A 25,862-nucleotide genomic window follows, 5' to 3' on the forward strand; every position below is an offset into this window, starting at 1 on the left:
CTGGTATAACTGTACTGATATCAGATGAAATAGATTTTCAAACAAATTTTTTTCAGAATAGTAATTATTAGAGAGAAAGAAGGTCACTAGATAATGACAAAAGTTTAAATTTCCCTGGTAGAATGATGATTCTGAACTTCTCTGCTTTTAGAAATAGCCTCGAAATATACAGTGTAAAAATTCACGTCACTGTAAGGAAAAAAGGACATATCCACCACCACAATTGGATTTTTTTAGTACCTTTCTTAGTTATTAATAGATTAAAGAAGAAAAAAGAAAGTCTATTTAAATAGAAAGAAAGAATATTTGAATAGGTTAATAAACTTAACCCTCATTATCATCAGAGTCCCCTGGACCCAGATTTAGTTTACTAGTTTCTTTTTTGAACAATTATACTTGGATTTGTTGGATTGATGCTTTATGGCTTTCTTTCTGTCATAGAGGTCTTCTGAAGAACAGAAAATTTACTTTAAAATAGAAAATTAAAACTCCTTTTCTCTTATAGTGTATACCGTATGGGTCCTTTGGACCTTTTTATGAATCTAAGATGCTGTGGGTTCTTAAATCACTTTATCTGTGTATAAGTAGTTTTATCATCCTAGAATAATTTTTATCATCACTATTTAATTATTCCCAACTATATTAAGACTAAAATAAAATGAAAGGATGATGGAATCATCTGGAAAGATGTTATAGTAGTCAAGTCATTACTACTGCATTATCTTTGATTTTATTACATTACTTCAAGAGTTGCACATATTTTAAGAAAATATGAAGTCTGGAGGTACCATCTTTGTAGTCATTTTAGTTTTCATTGAACACAACTGAGAATTTAATAGTTTTCATTTTCTACATGTAATGGTACAAAAGTAGAAAAGTTGACAGAGGAAAGCATTTCAGCTATTAAATGGGTGAAATAATGGTCAACAGAGGCAGCAGACTCTAGGCCCTAATAATTATGGTGAACTTGATCATATGAGTGAAGTCTTAGACTGTGAGTCACTAAATAGCAATATCCTAGATGAATTTTCTTTGAACTCAAGAATTGATGAGTGACCAGTGTGTTTCTGCAGTATTTTGTGATAAGAAGTTGGACTCTTCAGTTTTGCTAAGAGAATATGTGACTTATTTTTGCATTACATATAATGTTGTACATGAACATTGACTTGATACAGCTTGTAATTGAAGAGTGTTGACTTAAAGTGTATATACAAAGGTGATAGGAAGTGAATATATGATTTAGGAAAGAAAGCAAAACATTGGCTGGGATCACTTTGATGTATATTTATAAATCTCAAAATGAATATTTACAACCAAGGAACAAATAATATGGCTGTCCTTCTCAGCAAGTTTATGGGACATCAAAATTTTAAAAAAGCACTGCAGATTCAAGAAGCAGCAGAAGTGATGATTATCTAGTAGAGATATAATTGAAGTCTGGAATCAGATTTTATAAAACTATATGTCCCAGATTCATGCATGTCAGTTGGTGACCAGTTTCATTCTTTTTTTATGTGTGTTTGTGTGTGTGATGTGTGTGAGTGTATATATACACACGTTATGCATTTGTAGATATGTGTATATATCATACACATATCTGTACATACTAGGAAGTATAAAATAACAATACGGATTTTCTGTATTTAAATTTTGATTAAACTTTTCAGTTAATTTGCTTTTTTTACTATATCCTTTTAGTTTTCTGTAAATTATGTGCTGGGTGCTTAGTTGCTCAGTCATGTCCGACTCTTTGGGACCCATGGAGTACAGCCCACCGTGCTTCTCTGTCCATAGGATTTCCCAGGCAAGAATACTGGAGTGAGTTGCCATTTCCAGAAGTGGGTTCCTTCTCCAGGGGATCTTCTCAACCCAGAGATCAAACCTGCATCTCTCGCATTGGCAGGCAGATTCTTTACCACTGTGCCACCTGGGAAACCCCTGTGAATTATTTATAAAATGACCTAAATATTAAATAAAGTACAAAGATTCTATCAGCCCAGCTGATTAAGGGTCTTGATTATTCTTCCTGGCCTGCTGAGGGTTAATATATTGTACCTGTGTGGATCATTGCCCTCAGCAGTCAATGACTGTGCATCTCTTTCAAGTACACATGAAATATTCATGAAAATTAGCCATCTGCTTGGCTATAAAGCCTCCACACATTTCAAAGACTGAGTTCTGCGACTACAGGCAGTTAAGATACAAGTCATTTACAAAAGGTAATTAGAAAAAGTCCCCTACAGGGGGGAATTTAAAATAACTTCTAAATAACTTACAGCTCAACAAAGGAATCTTAATGTAAATTAGAACATATTCAGAATTAAATTCTAACAAAATACTTTAAAAGTTGTGTAGTGTAGTTAAGATTGTACTTTAAGAATGAATGCTCAAGATGAATAAGAATCCAATTTAAAAGAAAGACAAAAGTGATTACAGAATAAACTCAGAGTAGAAGGAAGAAACTGAAGATGAATATAAACTTATGACATGGAAAACACTCAGTAAGTACTAAGAATAATAAAGTCCAAAGCTGGTTCTTTGAAAGTCAGAAAGTCAAATTTCTGATTTATCAAGATTTATCAATGGTGAGGGAATAACTAAACACTATTCAGATTGAAAAAGCTGCCATAGGTATAAATTTCACAGAGATTAATTTGGTAAAATAACATTAAGAATAACTGATGTCAGTGAATTTGATATTTTAAGTGGACTAGGTAAACTATTGGAAAATAAAACTTAACCAAAACCAACTTAAAAACTTGAAAACTTTACTAGTCTTATAACAATGAAAACTCTTGGTCTCCATGACTGCAGAGGAATATTCTATTCACACGTTTCATGGAACAGATAATTCCAATCTTACATATATTATTTGATAAGTAATAAAGAAAGACCTTTTCTCAGCTTTTTTTGTGAGACTGCTGCTGCTAAGTCACTTCAGTCGAGTCCGACCCTGTGCGACCCCATAGACGGCAGGTCACCAGGCTCCCCTGTCCCTGGGATTCTCCAGGCAAGAACACTGGAGTGGGTTGCCATTTCCTTCTCCAATGCATGAAAGTGAAAAGTGAAAGGGAAGTTGCTCAGTTGTGTCCAACTTTCAGCGAACCTATGGACTCTAGCCTACCAGGCTCCTCCGTCCATGGGATTTTCCAGGCAAGAGTACTGGAGTGGGGTGCCATTGCCTTCTCCGTTTGCGAGACTAGGATAACACTACTACCACTGTGCAAGAGCAGTACAGGAAAGGAGAACAGATACATCTTCTGGTCTGAGATGGGCAGCTCCCCAGGACAGCGTCTACTCCATCTGGTGCTTTTTGGAGGTTAAGATGCAGATTGAGGCACCTGGAAATCCTTGCTTATCTTGACCTGATGTTTTGGTTCGATGGAAGAGATTAAAGCCTATTTGGAGTGGGAGCACAGAAGACCATGGTGCTTTGGATTGATAGCACATGTCCATAAACTGAAACAGTTCTGAAATGATGACTTTGTTCACTGTACAGTAATGTTCTACAAAATTGAGATATCTCATCTTTCACTGTACTGAGAAAAGTGCAGCTTAAAGCCACCTTTTCTCACCCATTAGATGAGCGGAACTAAGTGTGACTGTGCCAGGCCCTGGTGATAATGTAGAGCAATGCACTAGTGTATGGAGGTAGAAATACTTTGGAAAAACAGTTTAGTATTAACTTTTAAAGATCCTACACTTCACATGACCCAGCAACTACATTTCTGAGGGAAATGACTTAAAGCAGTGATCCCCCCAGACTGCGGTTGGGACCTCATCTAGCCATTCCAGAGATACAGATTGTTTTAAAGGATTCTAGCTGATAATACAACTTATATGCATTTTTTCTTAGCGCTTTTAACTTTACCGTCTTCTCTTTCACAGTTGCCCCCCGCCCCCCCCCCTTTTTTTTTGCTTCCTTACTTCAGGGAGGCACAAAGCTATGAATTGCCATAAAATAACTGTTTACACTACCCACGTTGAGAGTTTCAACTAGGATCCTTATTTTGGCAGTGTCCAGTTCTTTGTTTTCAGCATGATTTAAAGACAGTGTAGTTTTTATGGAATTGTTAAATGCTTCTTGATTACTATGTGATTTTTCAAGAGCTGATTCTAAAGGAGTTGAAAGAATTGGGAGACATTGCTGAAATATTCTAGCAATAAGTGATTTCACTTATACGTATATGAAATAAAAAAAGGGCAGGTAGTCTCATCTGTCTCATTGAGATAACATTTTCCAAAAAAATTTACTTTTAGTAACTAGTTGTCAGATATGTATTTTTGCTTCAACCAACTGTATGCTAATTATACTTGAAATTAAAAGTCAATCCAGAGGAAAACTTTTAAACTTAGTGTTTCATGGTTACAAGGAATTTAATAAAAATCAATTCTATTTGTATATATGTTTTGTTGCATAGAAGTGTGACAGAGTGATCAAAAGAAGATTTTTGAGCATAAAAGCTGATGGTACCAGGAAAAAATCACAGAGAAGTGTTATAGGAATATAACACTTCATAAAATTATTGATAAAGTAAATGATGTGGTATTTCTGTTGTTAAGCAAGGATTTGTGTGGTGTTTTAGACATGAATGATGTTGAGAATCAGTCACTGTGGTATGTAGGATCTGCTGGGTACATTGATAATGATATATATCAATTGTATTTTAAGGTGCCAGTGTTTATAGTGTCCTGCAGTCTTTGCAACTTTTATTTTTAAAAACTATGTATATTTATTTATTTTTGGCTGCACCAGGTCTTTGTTGCTGTGCACAAGTTTTCTCTAGTTGTGGGGAGCACGGACTGCTCTCCAGTTGGAGTGTGCGGGCTTTGCACTGCGGTGGCGGCTTCTCCTGTCGTGGGGTGGGGGCTGTAGCGCGTGGGCTTCCGTAGTTGCGGTGTGCAGGCTCCAGTTGTGGTACGCAGGCTTAGGGCCTTTACATAGCATCTATTTAAACTTATGAAAAATTTTAGATGTCAGTATAAAAGTATTCAAGGGAGGATATTGTCTTTTGAAATTCTGTGCAGCAGTAATAGAAACAAAACAAGTTGAAGACCACTCAATATTACCATATTAGATAATAGATCTCAAGGGGGATTTTAACACTCAGTGGGGAACATGCTGGAGTTTGAGCAGGCATTTTTCCTTGTCATGATGATTGAGGGGCTTTACTGTCATTTGATTATTGGGAGCCAAGGAAGCTAGATATCCTGCAGTGTACAACAAACAATATTATAGTTGCTTCCCATAAGTTTTCGAAAGTCTTACTGGACTAGTCCACAGCAAATGTAAATAAGTAGAAATTTACTACATAATACTCCTAAAGCATATTCAAAAGAAGGAATTTATTTTTTAAAAAAAAGCCCAAGAATTTTAAGAGAGGACCATTTTAGTAGGCAATATTTAAATGAAATAGATACTCTTTCAGAAGTGTTTAACAATGTATTATCTCTGTGCATTGTCTTCTTGGGGTATTACATTTTTAATTACTGCATGTTTAGTTGAAAAGAGTTTGCAGTACAGGAGCAATATAAATAATAAAAATATGTAACTTAGGACCAAATATTAAATTATCAGGAACTTAAAACTACAGAGATCTCACTGAATTTTATTATACTTTGTCAGTAAGAACAGTGTGATCATACTATTTAATATTGTAACGTGGTTCACATCTTCTACTCCGGATTCACGTTTCCTGATTGTTTTACTCCTGAACATTTTTTACTTGTTACGTAGGTTATTTATTATACTTATTTTTTACTGTCTTTTTGTCCCTTTTACTTAGAGACATACTGTAAGAGGAGAGATTGGAAGACAGAAAGAGCAGCCCTTTTGAGGCGTCTGGCTTATTAAAAAAAAGAGAAAATTGGTGGTAGCTGGATCAGGTAATTGTGTATGGGGATCAGGATTTTTTTAATTTATTTTTTTTATTTGTCTTTTGGGGCAGGAAATTAGGACTTATTGGTAGTCATGAGTAAGGAGGGAAAAATACAGGCTTTCATGAGTGCAGGTTCCGCCATTTGTTCTGTGGGCCACAATTAGAAATGTATTAGGTTGGTGCAAAAGTAATTGCGATTTTGCATTGTTGAACTTTGCCATTTTATATTGAAATACATTCTTAAATAAATGTGGTTATGTTATACATCATTTTAATATTCATTTCTAGCTTTATTTTTTTGTTTTGCTAATGACTTATTACTTGCTGTTTATGATTTTAGACTATAGATATAATGATAAGACAAAAAAGCAAATCCGAGTAGTTTTTAAATTTGAGTTCAAAATAAATAAATAAATAAATTTGAGTTCAAGATGGATCATACAGCAGCAGAGACAAATCACAACATCAACAGTGCCTTTGGCCCTGAAAAAGTTGACTTAAAACCTAACATTCAGAAAGCTAAGATCATGGCATCCGGTTCCATCACTTCATGGCAAATAGATGAGGAAACAATGCAAACAGGGACTTTATTTTTGGGGGCTCCAAAATCACTGCAGATGGTAACTGCAGCCATGAAATTAAAAGATGCTTGCTCCTTGGAAGAAAAGCTATGACCAACCAAGACAGCATATTAAAAAGCAGAGACATTATTTTGCTAACAAAGGTCCATCTAGTCAAAGCTATGGTTTATCCAGTAGTTATGTATGGATATGAGAGTTGGACTATAAAGAAAGCTGAGTTGATGCTTTTGAACTGTGGTGTTGGAGAAGACTCTTGAAAGTCTCTTGGACTTCATGGAGATCCAACCAGTCCATTGTAAAGGAGATCAGTCCTGAATATTCGTTGGAAGGACTGATGCTGAAGCTGAAACTCCAATACTTAGGCCACCTGATGTGAAGAACTGACTCACTGGAAAAGACCCTAATGCTGGGAAAGTTTGAAGTCAGGAGGAGACGGGGATGACAGAGAATGAGATGGTTGGATAGCATCATCGACTCAATGGACATGAGTTTGAGCAAGCTCCAAGTGTTGGTAATGGAAAGCGAAGCCTGGCGTGTTGCAGTCCGTGGGATCGCAGAGGGTCGGACATGACTGAGCGACTGAACGGAACTGAGTCCCCAAGTCGTGCTCGACTCTTTTGCAGTGGTCCCAGCCTCATTTATTGGAATGTGCCGACAGTGCCATCTTTGTCATAAGTCAAGCAGGTCTTTTCTGGACTTGCTGTTCTGTTCCTTTGCTCTGTTTCTCTATCTTTGAGTAAACATCACATTTTGTTATTTACTATAGCTTTATAATAATTTTATTTTAATATAAATTCTTCACCTTTTTCTTCTTCAAGCTTATTTATTGGGCTTTTGCATATCTACTTTGTCAACTCCTAAGAAGCATTAGGATTTTGATTGGTACCACATTGAATCTATTAATTTGGAGAGAATTTACATCTTTTAGTACGGAGTCTTCCAACACACGATGAACACAATATATTCCTCCGTTCATTTTATTGTCGTTGTGCCACTAGGTCATGTCCGACTCTTTGCGACCCCATGGACTGTAGCCCCCCAGGTCCCTCTGTCCATGGATTTCCCAGGCAGGAGACTGGAGTGGGTTGACATTTCCTTCTCCAGGGAATCTTCCTGACCCAGGGATCAAACCTGGGTCTCTTGCTTGGCAGGTGGATTCTTTACCAGTGAGTCACCAGAGAAGCCCCTCCACTTATTTAGGACTTGTTTAATTTAGACTTTGTAAGTTTTTTTTAACCAGTTATTCATTTTTGGTCATGTGAGGTCTTCTTGTGACATGCACTTCTCTCTAGTTGTGGCGTGTGGGCTCCGAGGTGTATGTGCTCTGTGGTTTACAGCGCACGGCTCTCTAGTTGAGGCGCCTAGCCCTTAGCTGTCCCACAGCATGTGGGATCCTAGGTCCCCAACCTGGGATTTAACCCACGTTTCCAGCATCGGAAGGTGGATTCTTAACCAGGGGACCATCAGGGACGTCTTTTTGTATGTTTTTGTGTCAAGATCCTTGGCTCTTTTATTTTTGAATGTTAATGTAAATGATATCTTTTTAAAAAATTCTTTTTCTAGTGTATAGAAAGACAGTTGACTTCTGTATATTGAACCTGTATCCAGCTTATTTTTATGATTTGTAAATTCTTTTGAGTATTCCTCATGTATAATTCGGAGAAGGTAATAGCCCCCCACTCCAGTACTCTTGCCTGGAAAATCAGTCCCATGGATGGAGGAGCCTGGTAGGCTGCAGTCCACGGGGTCGCTAAGAGTTGGACACAACTGAGCGACTTCACTTTCACTTTTCACTTTCATGCATTGGAGAAGGAAATGGCAACCCACTCCAGTGTTCTTGCCTGGAGAATCCCAGGGACGGGGGAACCTGGTGGGCTGCCGTCTGTGGGGTAGCACAGAGTCTGACACGACTGAAGTGACTTAGCAGCAGCAGCATGTATAATTAACTCATCTGCTAATAATGACAGTTTTATTTTTTTCTTATGATCTTTGTAATTAAAATTTTTCTTATTACACAGACTAATACACCTATTTACATTTGTAGAAATGATAAAGAATACACTGCCTCATTCTTGATAATTGGGAGGAAGTTTTTGACCATTAAAGGCTTATAGGTATTTTGTATTTACTCTTTAACAAATGAAGAAAGATTCTTTTGTTCTTAGTTTGCTATGAATTCTTAATAATGAGTGTGTTGATTACAGAGGACAAAAAAAGCATAATAAAAGAGAAATATTGATAAACTGGATTTCATTAAAATTGAAAACTCATCAATTATCAAGAAATAAGCCACAGATAGGGGAAAATATTTCCAAATAATTTTTCTGAAAAAGGACTTTTATTTAAGATATAACTCTTACAACCGATTAAGAATCGAATAAATTACACAGCAAAAGATTTGAATAGACATTTCAGTCAACTGTGTGAATGGCTATTAAGCATCTTGAAAAGGTGCTAATAACCTCATTGTTGTTGTTAAGTTGCTAAGTACTGTTCATCTTGTGACCCCGTGGAGTGCAGCATACCAGGCTTCCCGGTCATTCACTATTGCCCAGAGTTTGCTCAAGCTCATGTCCATTGAGATGGCGATGCCATCCAACCATCTCATCCTCTGTCTTCCCCTTTTCCTTCTGCCCTCAGTCTTTCCCAGCATGAGTCTTTTCCAAAAAATAAGGAGTCTTTTCCAGTGAGTCAGCTCTTCATATCAGTATTGGAACTTCATCTTCAGCATCAGTCCTTCCAGTGAATATTCAGAATTGATTTCCTTTTAGGATTAACTGGTTTGATCTCCTTGCTGTTCAGAGGATTCTCAAGAATCTTCCCCAGCGCCACAGTTCAAAAGCATAAATTCTTCAGTGCTCAGCCTTTTATGGTCCAGCTCTCACATCCGTACATGACTACTAGAAAAACCAATAGCTTTAACTATATGAACCTTTATAGCAAAGTAATGTCTCTGCTTTTTATTTATTTATTTATTTTTTAATTTTATTTTATTTTGAAACTTTACATAATTATATTAGTTTTGCCAAATATCAAAATGAATCCACCACAGGTATACATGTGTTCCCCATCCTGAACCCTCCTCCCTCCTCCCTCCCAATACCATCCCTCTGGGTTGTCCCAGTGCACTAGCCCCAAGCATCCAGTATCGTGCATCGAACCTGGACTGGCAGCTCGTTTCATACATGATATTTTACATGTTTCAATGCCATTCTCCCAAATCTTCCCACCTTCTCCCTCTCCCACAGAGTCCATAAGACTGTTCTATACATCAGTGTCTCTTTTGCTGTCTCGTACACAGGGTTATTGTTACCATCTTTCTAAATTCCATATATATGCGTTAGTATACTGTATTGGTGTTTTTCTTTCTGGCTTATTTCACTCTGTATAATAGGCTCCAGTTTTATCCACCTCATTAGAACTGATTCAAATGTATTCTTTTTAATGGCTGAGTAATACTCCCATCATGTATATGTACCATAGCTTTCTTATCCATTCATCTGCTGTTGGACATCTAGGTTGCTTCCATGTCCTGGCTATTATAAACAGTGCTGTGATGAACATTGGGGTACACGTGTCTCTTTCCCTTCTGGTTTCCTCAGTGTGTATGCCCAGCAGTGGGATTGCTGGATCATAAGGCAGTTCTATTTCCAGTTTCTTAAGGAATCTCCACACTGTTCTCCATAGTGGCTGTACTAGTTTGCATTCCCACCAACAGTGTAAGAGGGTTCCCTTTTCTCCACACCCTCTCCAGCATTTATTGCTTGTAGACTTTTGGATCGCAGCCATTCTGACTGGTGTGAAATGGTACCTCATAGTGGTTTTGATTTGCATTTCTCTGATAATGAGTGATGTTGAGCATCTTTTCATGTGTTTGTTAGCCATCTGTATGTCTTCTTTGGAGAAATGTCTATTTAGTTCTTTGGCCCATTTTTTGATTGGGTCATTTATTTAATATGCTGTCTAGGAAATGACCCTGATGCTGGGAGGGATTGGAGGCAGGAGGAGAAGGGGACGACAGAGGATGAGATGGCTGGATGGCATCACTGACTTGATGGACGTGAGTTTGGGTAAACTCCGGGAGTTAGTGATGGACAAGGAGGCCTGGCGTGCTGCAATTCACGGGGTCGCAGAGTCGGACACGACTGAGCGACTGAACTGAACTGAGGTTTGTCATATTTGTCATTAAAAAAAAATTAGTCACCCATTTCTGTCCGACTCTTTGGAACCCCATGGACTGTAGCTTGCCAGGCTTCTCTGTCCATGGAATTCTCCAGATAAGAATACTGGAGTGGATAGCCTTTCCCTTCTCCAGGGGATCTTCCTGACCCAGGGATTGAACCCTGGTCTCCCACATTGCAGGCAGATTCTTTACCATCTGAGCTACCAGGGAAGCCACATTAGTCATTTGGGAAATGCAAATTTAAAACCACAATAAACACATCATATCACTAAAATGGCTATGATAAAAAGGCAGACTAGTGTCCTTGTAGGACAACAGAGACCCTTATGCATTGGTAAGAATGCAAAGTGGTGCAGCCACCATGGAAAGCAGTGGCAGATTGTTTTTTTTTTTTTTCCCTTCCCTGTTTCAAATTAAATAGAAATTTACAATATAGCTTAGCAGTTCCACGCTACCCAAGTGAATCTTTGGGTGAAAGTGAAAAAATTTCTCTACACAAAGACTTGAATGCAGATGTGTTCACCGTAGTATTTTTCATAATAGCCAAAGAGTAGAAATAGTGCAGATGTCCATCAATGAATGAATGGATAATCAAAATATCTGTCTCTACAATGAATACTCTTTGGTAATAAAAAGACAAAAGATACTGATTCATCTTTATATTATGGATGAACCTGAAAAACACTATGTGGTATGAAAGAAAGAAGTGGAAGACTATATATTGTATGAGTTTTATTTATATGAAATGTCCAGAGAATGCAGAGTCATAGGAAAATAAATATATTAGTTTGGGACTAGAGGTGAGAACAGGGAGTGACTGTATATGAGTATGCTGCTGCTAAGTCACTTCAGTCGTGTCTGACTCTGTGCGACCCCATAGACAGCAGCCCACCAGGCTCCCCTGTCCCTGGGATTCTCCAGACAAGAACACTGGAGTGGGTTGCCATTTCCTTCTCCAATGCATGAAAGTGAAAAGTGAAAGTGAAGTTGCTCAGTCGTGTCCGACCCTCAGCGACCCCGTGGACTGCAGCCTTCCAGGTGCCTCCGTCCATGGGATTTTCCAGGCAAGAGTACTGGAGTGGGGTACCATTGCCTTCTCTGTATATGAATATGAGGAATCGTTTTTGTGATAATGAAAATGTTCTAAAACTAGGTTGTGGTGATAGTTGTACAATTCTCTAAATTTACTAAAAAAAATACTGAATTGTGTATTTTAAATGACTGAATTTTAAGTAAATTATAACATCAATGAAGGTGTTAAGGAATGAGTGTTGAATTCTGTCAGCTAATTTTCTACTGAAAATTTATATGATTTTCATCTTTCTTAATTTCTTAAATTAAAAAATCTAATGTTAAACCAGTCTTAAATCTTGGCCTGAGTATAAATTGGTCTTAATACATGTATGTTACTAGTAGGTATGATATGCTGATATTTTGTTTAGGATTTTTTGAGACATTATGAGAAAAGTTGGTCTGTCATTGTTTTTCTTATGATGTTCTTGTCAAGTTTTTGTTTCACTCTTCTTCATATCATCATTTAAGACTGATGATAAATGTTTTTCATTATATTTTTGGAATAGTTTACTTTTGCAGCCATATGGGCATGCAGTTTTCTCTGTAGGAAAGTTTTTACATATTCAATTTTTAAAATATTTGTGTTTTCAGATTTTGTTTCTTTGTCAATTTTAATAAGTTGTGTTTTCCTAGGAATTTGTTCATTTCATGTCATTTTTCAAATTCATGGAGTCAGAATTGTTAATAGTTTTATTGTCTGTGAAATCCTTAGTATTACTGTCCTTTTCATTCTCAATTGAGACTTGTGCCTTCTCTGATTATCTGTGATCCATCTTGCTAAAAGGTCTGTTATTTATTTTAGTTTTTTTCGAAAGCTGACTGTTTTGATTTTTCTCTCATACATTTGTTTTCTATTAAAAGTTTTTTGCTCCAGTTTTTGCTATTTCTTTTCTCCTACTTTGGGATTTTTTTCCTATTTTTTATTTTTTGATAGGAATATTTGACTGCTTTATCAGTTATTGTCAAAGAGCTATTAAAGTCCACTGTAGTTGTAGGTGTGACAGTTTTTTCATTTTAGTTCTGTGAATTTTTGCTTTATTTTGGGTTTTTTATGTATGCCATTTTAGAATTTTTACCTCTTTTGTGATGGATCATCATGTTTATTATTATAAAAAAAACCCTCTTGTTGAACGATATTTCTTGCCTTACTTCTCTTTTGTCAGAGATGAAAATAACTTTACAAGTTTTCTTTTGGTTAGTGTTTGCATGTTTTTTACACTTTTACTTTAGCCAGTCAGTACCCTTATATTTTAAGAATATCTCTTATAAGCAATATAAAGTAAGTTTTAAAACGCTACTCTCATAGTCTGCCTGAAGTGAATTCCCTGTAGTGCTTCTTTTAGCGTGGGCCTGCTGGTGTGTTTGAGGAGGTGTCTGTGAGTTGGCGTGTAAAATGTTTTTATTCATCATCATTTTGAAGGATAGGTTTGATTAGATTGGAATTCTAGATTGGCAGTTAGTTTCTTTCCCCATTTCATTTTCTGTCTCACACAGTTGTGTGGATAAAGCTGCATTCCATAATCAGACACATCTTCTATACTTCTCTGCTGGGACTGGTGTGCAGTTAAATGGGCTACATATGTCAAGAGAAAACCTTGATTCCCTTTAGCTCCTGGCATGGTTTCTAGCAGCTTTGTCTTTTTAACCTGAGTGTGGTTTTCAAGCATGCTGCATGGTCACAGGATCAGGATGTTGGTAAGACCCCCCAACTGGAGCTCTAGTTAGTGTGTTAGAGGGTACCCTAGTGGTGCCCTGGGGTCCGAGGACATGACGGATCCCATGATTCAGTTACGAGGGCTCCTTCAAGACTGCTTCCTCAGAGTCCCTATCTGTCCCATCAACTTTTACTTCATGGCTTTGGCTCCTCTTCTGTCTATTCCCTTCCCTCATATCATACTACATTTAGCTACTTATTAGCCAATATGTGTTACCTAACATGCACTGGGCAACATTTTATATTCTCAATTTAAAATTGTATTTTTCATGTTACATGATAGTAAATTGAACCATTATTTCTTTAACAAATATATCCTACTAGTTTAGAATTCCTTTGGCACTACTAACATTTTTCTTTGATGCTAAATTTTAATTCTTCATGGAAAAAATTAACTATGAAGACATATATCAGACATCCACAAAACAAGACTACCATGTTAGTCTTTATTTAGTCACTAAGTCATATCCGACTCTTGTGACCTCATGGACTATAGCCTGTTAGGCTCCTCTGTCCATGGGATTTTCCAGGCAAGAATACTGGAGTGGGTTGCCATTTCCTTCTCCAGGGTATCTTCCAGACCCAGGAATTGAACCCAGGTCTCTTGTATTGCAGGCGGATTCTTTACCGACTGAGCTATGAGGGGAAGCCCCACCATATTGAGTTCCTACCACTTAACTTAAGCAGGACAATATTACAAATGAGATTGAAGTTCTCTTTGTCTATTGCCAGTCATATCTCTCTCCCTTCTCCCCAGACTTCACCATCAGTTGAATTTGGAATTTATCATTTTCATGCATATTTTATGTCCCTACATAACATTCTTCTTTTAAAAACTTATTTAAATGATTATCATCTTGTGGATCTTTCAGTAATTATATATAATGATAGATATATATTGTACTTACATAATGATAAATTCTTCACCATTGTTAGATTTATCCATATTTATACTCTGATTCCTTCATTTTCATGCTGCACACATAACATTTTGTTGTATAAATATGTCTCACTTTAATGAATTTGAGTCAGTTGCAGTGAGGTGAGTGAACCAAGAGCATGTTATACAGAGTAAAGGCAGAAAGAGAAACAAATATTGTATATTAAAGCATATATATGGAATCTAGAAAACCAGTACTGATGACCCTATTTGCAAGGAAGGAATGGAGGCATAGACGTAGAGAAGGGACTTGTGGACACAGCGGGGGAAGGAGAAGGTGGGATGAATTGAGGAAGTAGCATAGACATATATGCACTACCGTGTGTAAAATAACTGGCTGGTGAGAAGCCGCCATGTAACACAGGGAGCTTAGCCTGGGGCTCTGTGATGACTGAGAGGGGTAGGATGGGAGAGGTGTGAGGGATGGGGGGGTGGGAGGGAGGCCCCAGAAGGAGGGGATGTGGGTTCTAGGATATGGGTTTTATCACCTGCAGTTTTCAGTTCCACAGGAAGTCTATGGGCTCAGAATGTGTCAGCTTCAGCTGCTACTTGCTTGTTGCATCTAGTCCTGATCAACTCATAATTGGCTCCTACGAGAGTAGGTAGCTGAGTTAGGTACCTTCTATGCTGTAATTTTACTTTGTTTTTTATTTGTCTATTTATTTAAATGAGGACCTACCTTTTCTCAGAGGGTTTAATTTTACTAAAAAGAATGTCTTTGTTGAGCCACAAAGGAAACGATCCCTTGAAAATGAAGTGAAAGTTGCTCAGTCATGTCTCACTCTTTGTGACCCCATGGACTCTATAGTCCATGGAATTCTCCAGGCCAGAATACTGGAGTGGTAGCTTTTCCCTTCCCAGGGGATCTTCCCAACCCAGGAATTGAACCAGGGTCTCCTGGATTGCAGGTGGATTCTTTGCCAACTGAACTATGAGAGAAGCCCCAAATGATCCCTTAAGGAAGTAATTATGTTTATTAACTGTTCCAAAGTTACGATTCTGTGGTAAACTCATAATTATGAAATTGTCAGTTTGTATATATTTTCAAGTCAGTGATTCTCAGATGTGATCTGCAGTCACCAAGTCAGGCATCCATAAAATAACAGTGGTTTTCATAGCAGTAAGGTGTGATTTGCACGTTTCATTGGGTTGGCATTTGCACTGGTGGGGCAGAAGCAGTGGTGGATAGAACTGCCAGCATCTTGTCAGGAACCAAGAAAGTGGCATCAATCTGTAGTCATTTATGTTGACATGAATGGATTTATTTGTATTCAGTGGAAAAATAATTTAAAATTTTAATTGGGTTCATTTTCTAATACAATACTATGGATAGATACATGTATAATCTTAACAGTACCTCTTCCTCTAAGAGTATAAAGGGGTCCTGATATGAGAGTTTGGGACGCATTCCTTTCAGTGCTTGGTAGATGTATAGACAAGCAAGTATTTTGTTCAATCTGATGCTGATTTTTGGGAAGAAAAGCTTAGAGAATATGATTCCTTTGATAGATAAATCCAGTCTATCTTCAAGTTTGATGTGTATCTTATGTAAATGTTCAATTCATTGCCTTAAAGTTTTAACTAGGTTATATTCGTAAATAAAATACTTTGCAGGTGCTGATCTTAAGGAAAGAGCCAAAATGAGTTCCAGTGAAGTTGGTCCTTTTGTCTCCAAAATAAGAGCAATGATTAATGAAATTGGTAAGTACAATTAAATTGTTCTTTTAGCATGGTTAAAGTGACCTTAAATATTGGATTTTAAAAGTTGCACACTGTTTTTAAGTATTGTGAAGTGAAAGTTGCTCAGTCTTGTCCGACTCTTTGCGACCCCATGGACTGTATAGTTCATGGAATTCTCTAGGCCAGAATACTGGAGTGGGTAGCCTTTCCCTTCTCCAGGGGATCTTCCCATCTTATGTATAAGCTTTGGCTAAAATATTTACGTAATTAGATAATCACGGTGTATAGCTGGTTGTAAAACAGAATGTATGTTTATGTTTAATTTGAAAAATTGTGAAAAATATTTTGTTATTAAACCTGCCTCATATTTATGATGATGTTACTTATGGAGGTAATTATTAGAAAACAGAATAATTTGGCATAAGCGTTTGAGATAAGTATATTTCTTAAATAATTGGATTCACAGACATACAGATTTGGATTTATTTTTTGTGTAAGTGGGATTATACTGTTTCTTTAGAATTACAGTCTTCTTTGTAAGGTTTATATTTTAGTACATATAAATTTGCTTTTATTATTATTATTAATACCTTTTTTGAACATTGGATGTTTTTGTTGTTTTGGCTTTTTTGTTTTCATGTTTTTTTAAACTGCTTTTGTTGTTTTTATAATAAAATAGTAATTCCTTTGTACAGATTCTTTTAGAACGTTAGTATATATAAGATAGATTTCTAAATATGGTATTGCAGTTCTAAGTATCATGTGTTCATTTTACATTTTAATAAATACTACCAGATTAATTGCAAAAAGATTATAATAATTTATATTCCATCAATTATATGACAGGACCTGTTTCTTCATGTTCTTGCAGCATTTAATGTTGCTACTTTTTTAGTTTGCCAAAGTTAAAAAAAAATAGATCTTAACATTTTAATTTGCACTTTCCCAGATGCTAGTGTAATGTTATATCTTTTCAAATTAAAGTTGCCTTTCCGCTTCTGTAGATTGCCTTTTCACATTCTTCATCTCCTTTTCTATAGCATCATTTAATAACTATTTACTTAAAAGCCAGTTTTGTATTGATCTTTTGTTGTTAAATGTATTACAGGTATTGTCTCTTAATATCCCACCCTAATTCAATTCCAGGAGCTTTATATACCTAGAGGGTAGTAAGTTCTCTTCATTATTATTATTTTTTTTTTTCTGAAGATTTCTTTGCTAATCCTCACACCTCAGTTCTTCCAAATGAATTTAGGATTCGTTTTTAGGATTAATTTTAAAGGGAAGAGGAAAAATAGTCTCATGAGCCTGTGATTGGAATTTCTGTAAATATTGTTTAAAAGAATTAACATTTTTATGATACAGAATCTTTCCATTCGTCATGTGCGTGTCTCATCATTCATGTTTTAATGTTCTTTAAGAAAGTTTTCTTCACATTGGCTTCAGTCTTGTATCTTTTTTCTCCTCTCAGATTTATCCTTATTTTATAGCACTTACTCCTTTGAATGGAATCTTTTCCTGATATTTCTGTTGAAGTCTGGTTATTGTTGTAGGTCTGTAGGAAATTTGTTAAATTTTATGTGCTTGCTTGGATCATGCTAGCTTATTACTTGTATTATTGTTATTTCTCAATTTTCTTGTGTTTTCCAGAAAGCAAAACAGTTCCTTGTATATAAATAATGCTGTTTTTATCTTTTCCTTTTCCAACATTTTAATCTTAACACTTTTCATATATTTTCACATTGGCTAAGGCTTTTGATGCAATATTCAGTTGTTGAAGTGATCATCTTCATCCCGTTATTTGAGTATGATGAATGCATTTAATATTTTGCCAGTAGTTATCAAGTTCAGAGAGTTTTCTTATATTTCATCTCATTTTGGAGTATATTACCCTTCTAGTCAAGAATAAGGGTTAAAATCTGTCAGATGCCTTTTTGGTATGTGTCAAGATGGTATCTATTAGAATTTGTCTCAGCTTTTATTGTACTAAATTGTATTACTAGCATTACTGATGCTACACTGGCCTTATGTTACCAGAATAAATACTACCTGGTCATTGTGGTTAGTGGTTATGGTGGTTTTTAATATATATCACTGGATTTAATTTTATGTTTTGATAAAAGCATAAATGAGATGGAATCTTCTAATTATGTGTTTTGTGTTTTTCTTTCTGATTCGCTCTCATGGTTTTACAACCTTCATAGAAAAAAGTGAAAAGTTTTTCATCTTCTTCCGTGCTATCTAGGGAAATCATCTGTTACTGAAAGAGTAGTAGAATTTGACCATGTGACATCTTTGGGTTTTGTTATTGTTGTTTACCTTTTGTTTTTAGAGCTAAGTTTTAAAATATACATGTTTTGATTTCTAAAATAGTTCTTGTTGCCTTCCTACCTTTTGTTTATCCCTTGGCAGTTTTATTAGATGCTCTCCTCTGCTTATCCTTCCATACAACTACCTGGTCAGATAGATGTCTTCTGAGGCAGAGCATGGATTTGTTTTCCATTATGGTCAGAGATACGACTGAGCAACTTGACTTTCACATTTCACTTTCATGCACTGGAGAAGGAAACTGCAACCCACTCCAGTGTTCTTGCCTGGGGAATCCCAGGGACGGGGGAGCCTGGTGGGCTGCTGTCTCTGGGGTTGCACAGAGTCAGACACGACTGAAGCGACTTCGTAGTAGTAGTATGGTCAGAGAACTTGATCTTGGAAGTAAAAGTTTATGCTGTCTGTAACTTTATATATATGCTAGGATGGATTGTTAAGACTGGTTCAGTTGTAAACATTACCTTGATGTTTCTTCTCAGCCTCTTTCTCTTTTATTGAATCTGAAATTGGAACTTTCTGGGACTTCTTAAATGAAGAACTATTCCTTTTTAGTAGTGCTGTTTTCTTTTCAGTGGTTGTAGCGGTAGCATTTCTGCTCTGGATCCTGATCCAGTATACTTGTTTCCCTTCCACGGGTTCCTTAACTTGGGAGTGATACTTTTCAATGGGCATAAATCTTATAAGATGTCTATTTTTGGTGACTTACTGAGATTTTGAGGGGCAAGTAAAAACTGTCTTGATCAAATCTCTTTGTCTAAACCATGGGCTAGCAAACTTTTTCTTAAAAGGACTGACAGATATTTTAGGCTTTGTGGGGCTGTTATGGTCCATGTTGCAGCAACTCAATTTTTTTTTCTTTTAAAGACTATTTTTTAGGAGCAGTTTTAGGTTCACATCAAAATGGAGGGGTGGGTAAAGAGATTTCTCATATATCCTCAGCCCTCAATATGCATAACCTTTTCCCCATTATTAATATTTCACACCAGAGTAGCACATTGGTTATAACTGATGAACCTATATTGATATATCATAATTACCAAAGTCCATATGTTTACATTGCTGCTGCTGCTAAGTCGCTTCAATTGTGTCTGACTCTGTGTGACCCCAGAGACAGCAGCCCACCAGAATCCCGTCCCTGGGATTCTCCAGGCAAGAACACTGGAGTGGGTTGCCATTTCCTTCTCCAATGCATGAAAGTGAAAAGTGAAGGTGAAGTCGCCTAGTTGTGTCCGACTCCTAGCGACCCCGTGGACTGCAGCCTACCAGGCTCCTCCGTCCCTGGGATTTTCCAGGCAAGAGTACTGCAGTGGGGTGCCATTGCCTTCTCCGATGTTTACATTAGGGTTCATTATTAGTGTTTTACATTCCATGGGTTTGAACAAATGTAAAATGACATGTATCCATTATTATAGTGTTATGCAGAGTGTTTTCACTGCCCTAAAAATCTTCTGTGCTTGTCTTGTCCATGCCTTCTGCCGTCTCTGGCAACCATGTTTTACTGTCTTCATAGTTCTTCATTTCCAGAATATCACATATTTGGAATCATATAATATGTCGCTTTTTCAGATTGGCTTCTTTTCACTAAGTAACACGCATTGACATTTTCTCCAGGTTTTTTCATGCCTTGCCAGCTCTTTTCTTTTTATTGCTGAACAATATTCCAGTGTAAAGATGTATCACAGTTTGTTTATCCATATACCTACTGAAGGACATCCTGGTTGCTTCCAAGTGTTGGCAGTTATGAATAAAGATGCTGTACACATCTGTGTGCAGATTTTTGAGTAAATGTGTTTTCAGTTGCTTTGTGTAACTACCAAGGAACATGATTGCTAGATTGTGTGGTTAAGAGTCTGTTTAGTTAAGAATTTACCAAACTGCCTTCCAAAGTGGCTGTACCATTTTGTCTTCCCACTGGCAGTGAATGAATTTCTGTTGCTTTGTATCTATGCCAGCATTTGGTGTTGTCAGTACTCCAGGTTGTGGCTATTCTGATAGGTGTGTAGTGGTATCTCTTTATTGTTTTAATTTACATTTCCATGATGATGTATGATGTGTCTTTTCATAGGCTTGTTTACTATCTTTATGTCTTCTTTGGGGCTGCTGCTGCTACTAAGTCGATTTAGTTGTGTCCGGCTCTGTGCAATCCATAGATGGCAGCCCACCAGGCTCCCCCGTCCCTGGGATTCTCCAGGCAAGAACACTGGAGTGGGTTGCCATTTCCTTCTCCAGTGCATGAAAGTGAAAAGTGAAAGTGAAGTTGCTCAGTTGTGTCCGACTCTTAGCGACCCCATGGACTTCAGCCTACCAGGCTCCTCCTTTCATGGGATTTTCCAGGCAGGAGTACTGGAGTGGGGTGCCATTGCCTTCTCCCTTCTTTGGTGAGGTGTTTGTTAAGGTTTTTGGCTCAATTTTTAATTGAATTGCTTTGCTTATTGTTGAGCTGTGAATTTTTCGTATATTTTAGATAACATTCCTTTATCAGATGTGTCGTTTGCAAATACTCTGTCCCAGTCCGTGGATTGTCTTATTCTCCTGGCTTTGTCTTTGATGGTGCACTGTGAGGGCTTCCCAGGTGGTGCTCATGGTAAAGAACCTGCTTGCCAATGAAATGTAAGAGATGGGAGTTCGATCCCTGGGTCAGGAAGATCCCCTAGAGGAAGGTATGGCAACCTACTCCAGTATTCTTACCAACTTTACACAGAGTAGTGGAGGGGTTTTTCAAAGAGAAAAAGAAAAGGCCAAGTTTTTATCATGATGGATGATGAGATTAAGAAAAAATAAATCTGGAGAAATAGTGATATATTTGAGAAGGGGAAAAATTGCAATCTAGAATGATTTTCACTGCAGTAATAAACATTTCAGGGATGATACAATTTTAGTAATATTGACAGGTAAAAGAATGTTAGAGAACTCAAGATAATTAAGTTTTAAGAATGTCATCTGATCTGTATTTCAGAATTCCCAGGCCCTTTGCTCAATTCTCTGCAGCCACCATCCAAAGGGCAGTTGTTCAGTTATCTGTCAGGGTTCATCCTAGAAAAAAACTGGGAAAAATGAAAGAGGGTTTTGTTCAGTACTTTTTTTTTTTTTTCAGGTAGATTAGTGAGGGAAAGGGGTTGCTGATTTAGCATTCTCTGGGATTCTAATATCCCCTCCATCCTGGAGACAGTATTAGTTGATTTTGGAATTTACCTAATAGGATAGCAAATTTTCTTTTTAAAAATAGACCAACTCAGGAGGCCTGTATATTCATTGATCCATGAACATTGTTACTCCAGGGAGCTCCTTAGATCCTTTTTAAATTTCCATATATGACTCCCTGTCCTCCTCTTAAGTCAGCTCTGATCATCCCTCCTTGAATCTTAGTCAGTTGGATAGTCCACTTACTTATCCCAAGTGTAATAAACACACCTCAAAAAAGTAAATAAAAAGGCCGCAACTAGAAATATGAAAATTATTAAAGAAAAAATACTATTGGTAAAAGCAAATATATAATAAAGGTAGTAAATCAACCACATATAAAAGTAGTATGAAAGTTAAGAAATGAAAGTAGTAAAATCACCTATATCCCCAATAAGTAGTAAAGGGATACATAAAAAATGTAAAATATGATGTCAAAAACAATGATATATTGGGGCAGGTAGAAATGCAGAGTTGTTAAAATACAGTTGAACTTAAGAGATCATCAGCTTAAAATAATTACTTAAAACATACATATTGATATATTTAAACTGCATGGTAACTGCAAACCAAAAATGTAGTAACATAATAGATGCACACACAAAACAAGAGTACCCCACTCCAATACTCTTGCCTGGAAAATCCCATGGGCAGAGGAGCCTGGTAGGCTGCAGTCCATGGGGTCGTGAAGAGTCGGACACGACTGAGCGACTTCACTTTCACTTTTCACTTTCCTGCATTGGAGAAGGAAATGGCAACCCATTCCAGTGTTCTTGCCTGGAGAATCCCAGGGACAGGGGAGCCTGGTGGGCTGCCGTCTATGGGATCGCACAGAATCGGACAGGACTGAAGCGGCTTAGCAGTAGCAGTAGCAGCAAAACAAGAAAGGAATCCAAATGTAACACTTAAGATGATAATCAAATCACAAGGGAATAGAGCAAAAGAAGAAAGGAACAAAAAACAACTTCACAAAAAGCCCAAACACAGTTTTCAAAATAGCAATAATTCAGTAATTATTATCAGTAATTGGACTTCTCTGATAGCTCAGGTTGTAAAGAATCTGTCTGCAATGCAGGAGATGCTGGTTTGATTCCTGAGTCGGGAAAATCTGCTGGAGAGGGATAGGCTACTCACTCCGGTATTCTTGGGCTTCCCTTGTGGCTCAGGTGGTAAAAAATCTGCCTGCAATACGGCAGACCTGGGTTTGATCCTTGGGTTGGGAAGATCCCCAGAGAAGGGAAAGTCTACCTACTCTAGTATTCTGGCCTGGAGAATTCCAAGGACTGTATAGTCTATGGGGTAGCAAAGAGTCAGGACTGAGTGACTTTCACTAAAGTGACTAATCACTTTATATGTAAATTGACTGTAAGCTCTAATCAAAAGATATAGTTGCTGAATGGATACAAACACAGCATGGATACACACACAGACTGAAAGTGAGAAGGTGGAAAAAGTTATTCCATGCAAGTGGAAATGAAAAGAATGTCAGGATAGTTATATCAGACAAAGTAGAGTTTTACAACAAAGACTGTCACAGGAGACAAAGAAGGGCATTACATAATGACCATGGGATCAACCAGTATGCAGCCACATAGGCACACCTAAACACATAAAACAAACAGTAACAGACTTAAAGGGAGGAGCTGGTAGTGACACAATAATAGGAGGGGGTTTTAACACCCCACTTACATCAGTGAACAGATCATCCAGACAGAAGACGAATAAGGAAATACTGGCCTCAGTCGACACATTAGAGCTGTGCTCTGAAGAGCAGAGTACACATTCTTTTTAGGTACATGTGGAACATTCTTCAGGATAGGTCACATGCTGAGCCACAAAACTAGCCCCAGTAAAGTTACAAAAATTTGAGATCTTATCAAGCATCTTCTGCAACCACAACACTGTGAGATAGCCATCAGCCACAAACAATAAAATTACTATTTATTTGTATTATTAATCCCTCAAAAAAAACCCCAAAAAACAAAATCCCAAACACATGGAGGCTAAAACCCACCCAAAGTTAGTAAAAGGAAAGAAATTATAAAGATCAGAGCAGAAATAAAGGAGATACTGAAAGGTTGTTGCCGAGCTGTGAAAGATGCCAGGATTCTTGGCCTCTGGAGGAGGAGAATTCAAGCCGGGGCCGGTGAAGAGGCTTGATTGCTCAGAGCTTTTGTACTTTAATAAAGTTCTATTAAAGTATAAAAGAGATAGAGAAAACTTCTGACATATACTTCAGAAGCTGGCAGAAAGAGTGCCCCCCTGCTAGTCTTTATCCAGATGTTATATAGTTACTAGCAGTCTGCTAATTAGAGAAAGGGAAAGTCCCAAAACTCAGAGACTGGCACCAGGCCCCTCACCCACAACATGCATTTTGAGATGACATTGGCACAAGGTGAGCTGTCCCGAGCCATAAAGTGATTGACATGAATCTTGAAGAAAGGCAGGTTTCCAAGTAAATATATAGATTTATTAACATAGATTAGGAGAACTATTGTATGAATAAAACATACTGGTTTGTCAAGGTTTTGAGTCTTAGGTGAAACTGACTTGAAGACAGAGTCTAGGGTAAATACATAGGTCATTAACATAGCTTAAGACAAACATTTGCATAAGAAAAACACATTGGTCAGCTCAAGGTTTGAGAAAAGAAAAGTTCTGGTGGAACCAGGTGTCATCATGGCAACACAAAGGGGAAGAAACACTTGTAGTTGGTTTCCTCCTGCCGCTTGAGAGAGAGGTAAGAAATGTCTGATGCTTGCAGCCTGTTTCCTCTGTTTGGAGGCCCCAGCCTTCCTGCCTGTTACCCTCTCAATACCTGAAAAAGAAAAGATTAATGAAACTAAAAAGCTGGTCCTTTGAAAAGATTAAAAAAAGATTGATAAACCTTTAGCCAAACTCTTCAAGAAAAACAGAGAGGGGCCAAATCAGTAAAATCAGAAATGAGAAGTTATACCTGACACCACAGAAAACACAAAAGATCATTACTCACCAATAAAATGGACAACCTAAAAGAGATGGGAAAATTCCTAGAAATGTCCAGTCTCCCAACATTGAACCAGGAAGAAGTAGAAACTATCAGCAGATTAATACCAGTAATGAAATTGAGTCCATAATAAAATTACTCCCAACAGACTATAGTCCAGGGCTAGATGACTTCACAGGTGAATTCTACCAAACATTTAGAAAAGAGCTAACACCTGTCCTTTGTGAACTATTTGAAAATATTTGCAAAGGAAGAAATGCTTCCACACTCCTTCTGTGAAGCCAGTATCACCCTGATACCAAAATCAGCAGACACAGCACGTTAAAATCATGTTTTTCTCAACAGGTTGATAAAAAGAATTAGATGTCAAATCTATCTTAGGAAAAGCTCAAGGCAAACTGGAATTAGAAGGAAGCTTTCTTAGCTTGACAATTGTCAGTAAAATGTAAAAGTGGTCTCCTAAAATCAGGAAAAAGACAAGAGGCCTGCAGTCACCTCTCTTCAATGTTGTTCTGAAAATCTTGACATTTTCTTTTCCTGATATGGAAAAACAGGAAATAGAAATAAATTAATGACTGAAAAAAAGAAATGTAATACTGTCTTTCTCAACTGGTTATTGTCTCCATTGAACTAAAAGGATCAACAAATTATTAGAAATAATAGACTTTGCAAGATAGCTGAATATAGGATTCGTATCAAAAAACAATCAATTGTCTTTCTTCCTACCATGAACAGACAAAAGATGTTGTTCTTCAGTCATAAGTCATGTCCAACTCTTTGTGACCCCAAAGAACTGCAATATGGCAGGCTCCTCTGTCCTCCTCTGTCTCCTGGAGTTTGCTCAAATTCATGTCCATTGAGTTGGTGATGCTATCTAACCATCTCATCCTCTGCCACCCCCTTCACTTTTTACCTTCAGTCTTTCACAGCCTCAGGGTCTTTTTCAGTGAGTCAGCTCTTTGCATCAGGTGCTCAAAGTATTGGGAGTTTCAGCTTCAGCAGCAGTCCTTCTAATGAATATTCAGGGTTGATTTCTTTTGGGATTGACTGGTTTGATATCCTTGCAGTCCAACGGACTCTGAAGAGTCTTCTCCAGCACCACTTTTCGAAAGCATCAATTCTTCTGTGCTCGGCCTTCTTTAGAGTCCAAACGATAAAAGTCAGACAAAACGTATCTGTCAAAAAAAGATACTATTGACAGTAGGGAAAAAAATGAATCTAAAAATATATTCAAGATATATGGAAAAATTATGAAACTTTTTGGGAAGGCATTAAAAAAATTAAATACCGACATACCATCTTCTTGAATAGGAAGAT

General features: G+C 37.2%; 1 protein-coding gene across 5 annotated transcripts in view; it reads left to right on the top strand.

Moving 5' to 3' along the window:
- AUH (AU RNA binding methylglutaconyl-CoA hydratase) overlaps positions 1 to 25,862 on the top strand; it is a 183,412-nt gene that overhangs the window by 47,365 nt on the left and 110,185 nt on the right. For 4 of the 5 annotated variants that reach the window (XM_070795173.1, XM_070795174.1, XM_070795171.1 and 1 more), the window contains one exon: positions 15,986 to 16,072. The exons of the other annotated variant lie outside the window; for it this stretch is intronic. In XM_070795173.1, coding sequence (XP_070651274.1) covers positions 15,986 to 16,072 — 87 coding nt within the window. The remainder of the gene's footprint in view (positions 1 to 15,985; positions 16,073 to 25,862) is intronic. 5 annotated transcript variants of the gene reach the window in all.

Source organism: Bos indicus, chromosome 8 (assembly GCF_029378745.1).
Source record: "Bos indicus isolate NIAB-ARS_2022 breed Sahiwal x Tharparkar chromosome 8, NIAB-ARS_B.indTharparkar_mat_pri_1.0, whole genome shotgun sequence".
NCBI classification, from domain to species: Eukaryota; Metazoa; Chordata; class Mammalia; order Artiodactyla; family Bovidae; genus Bos; species Bos indicus.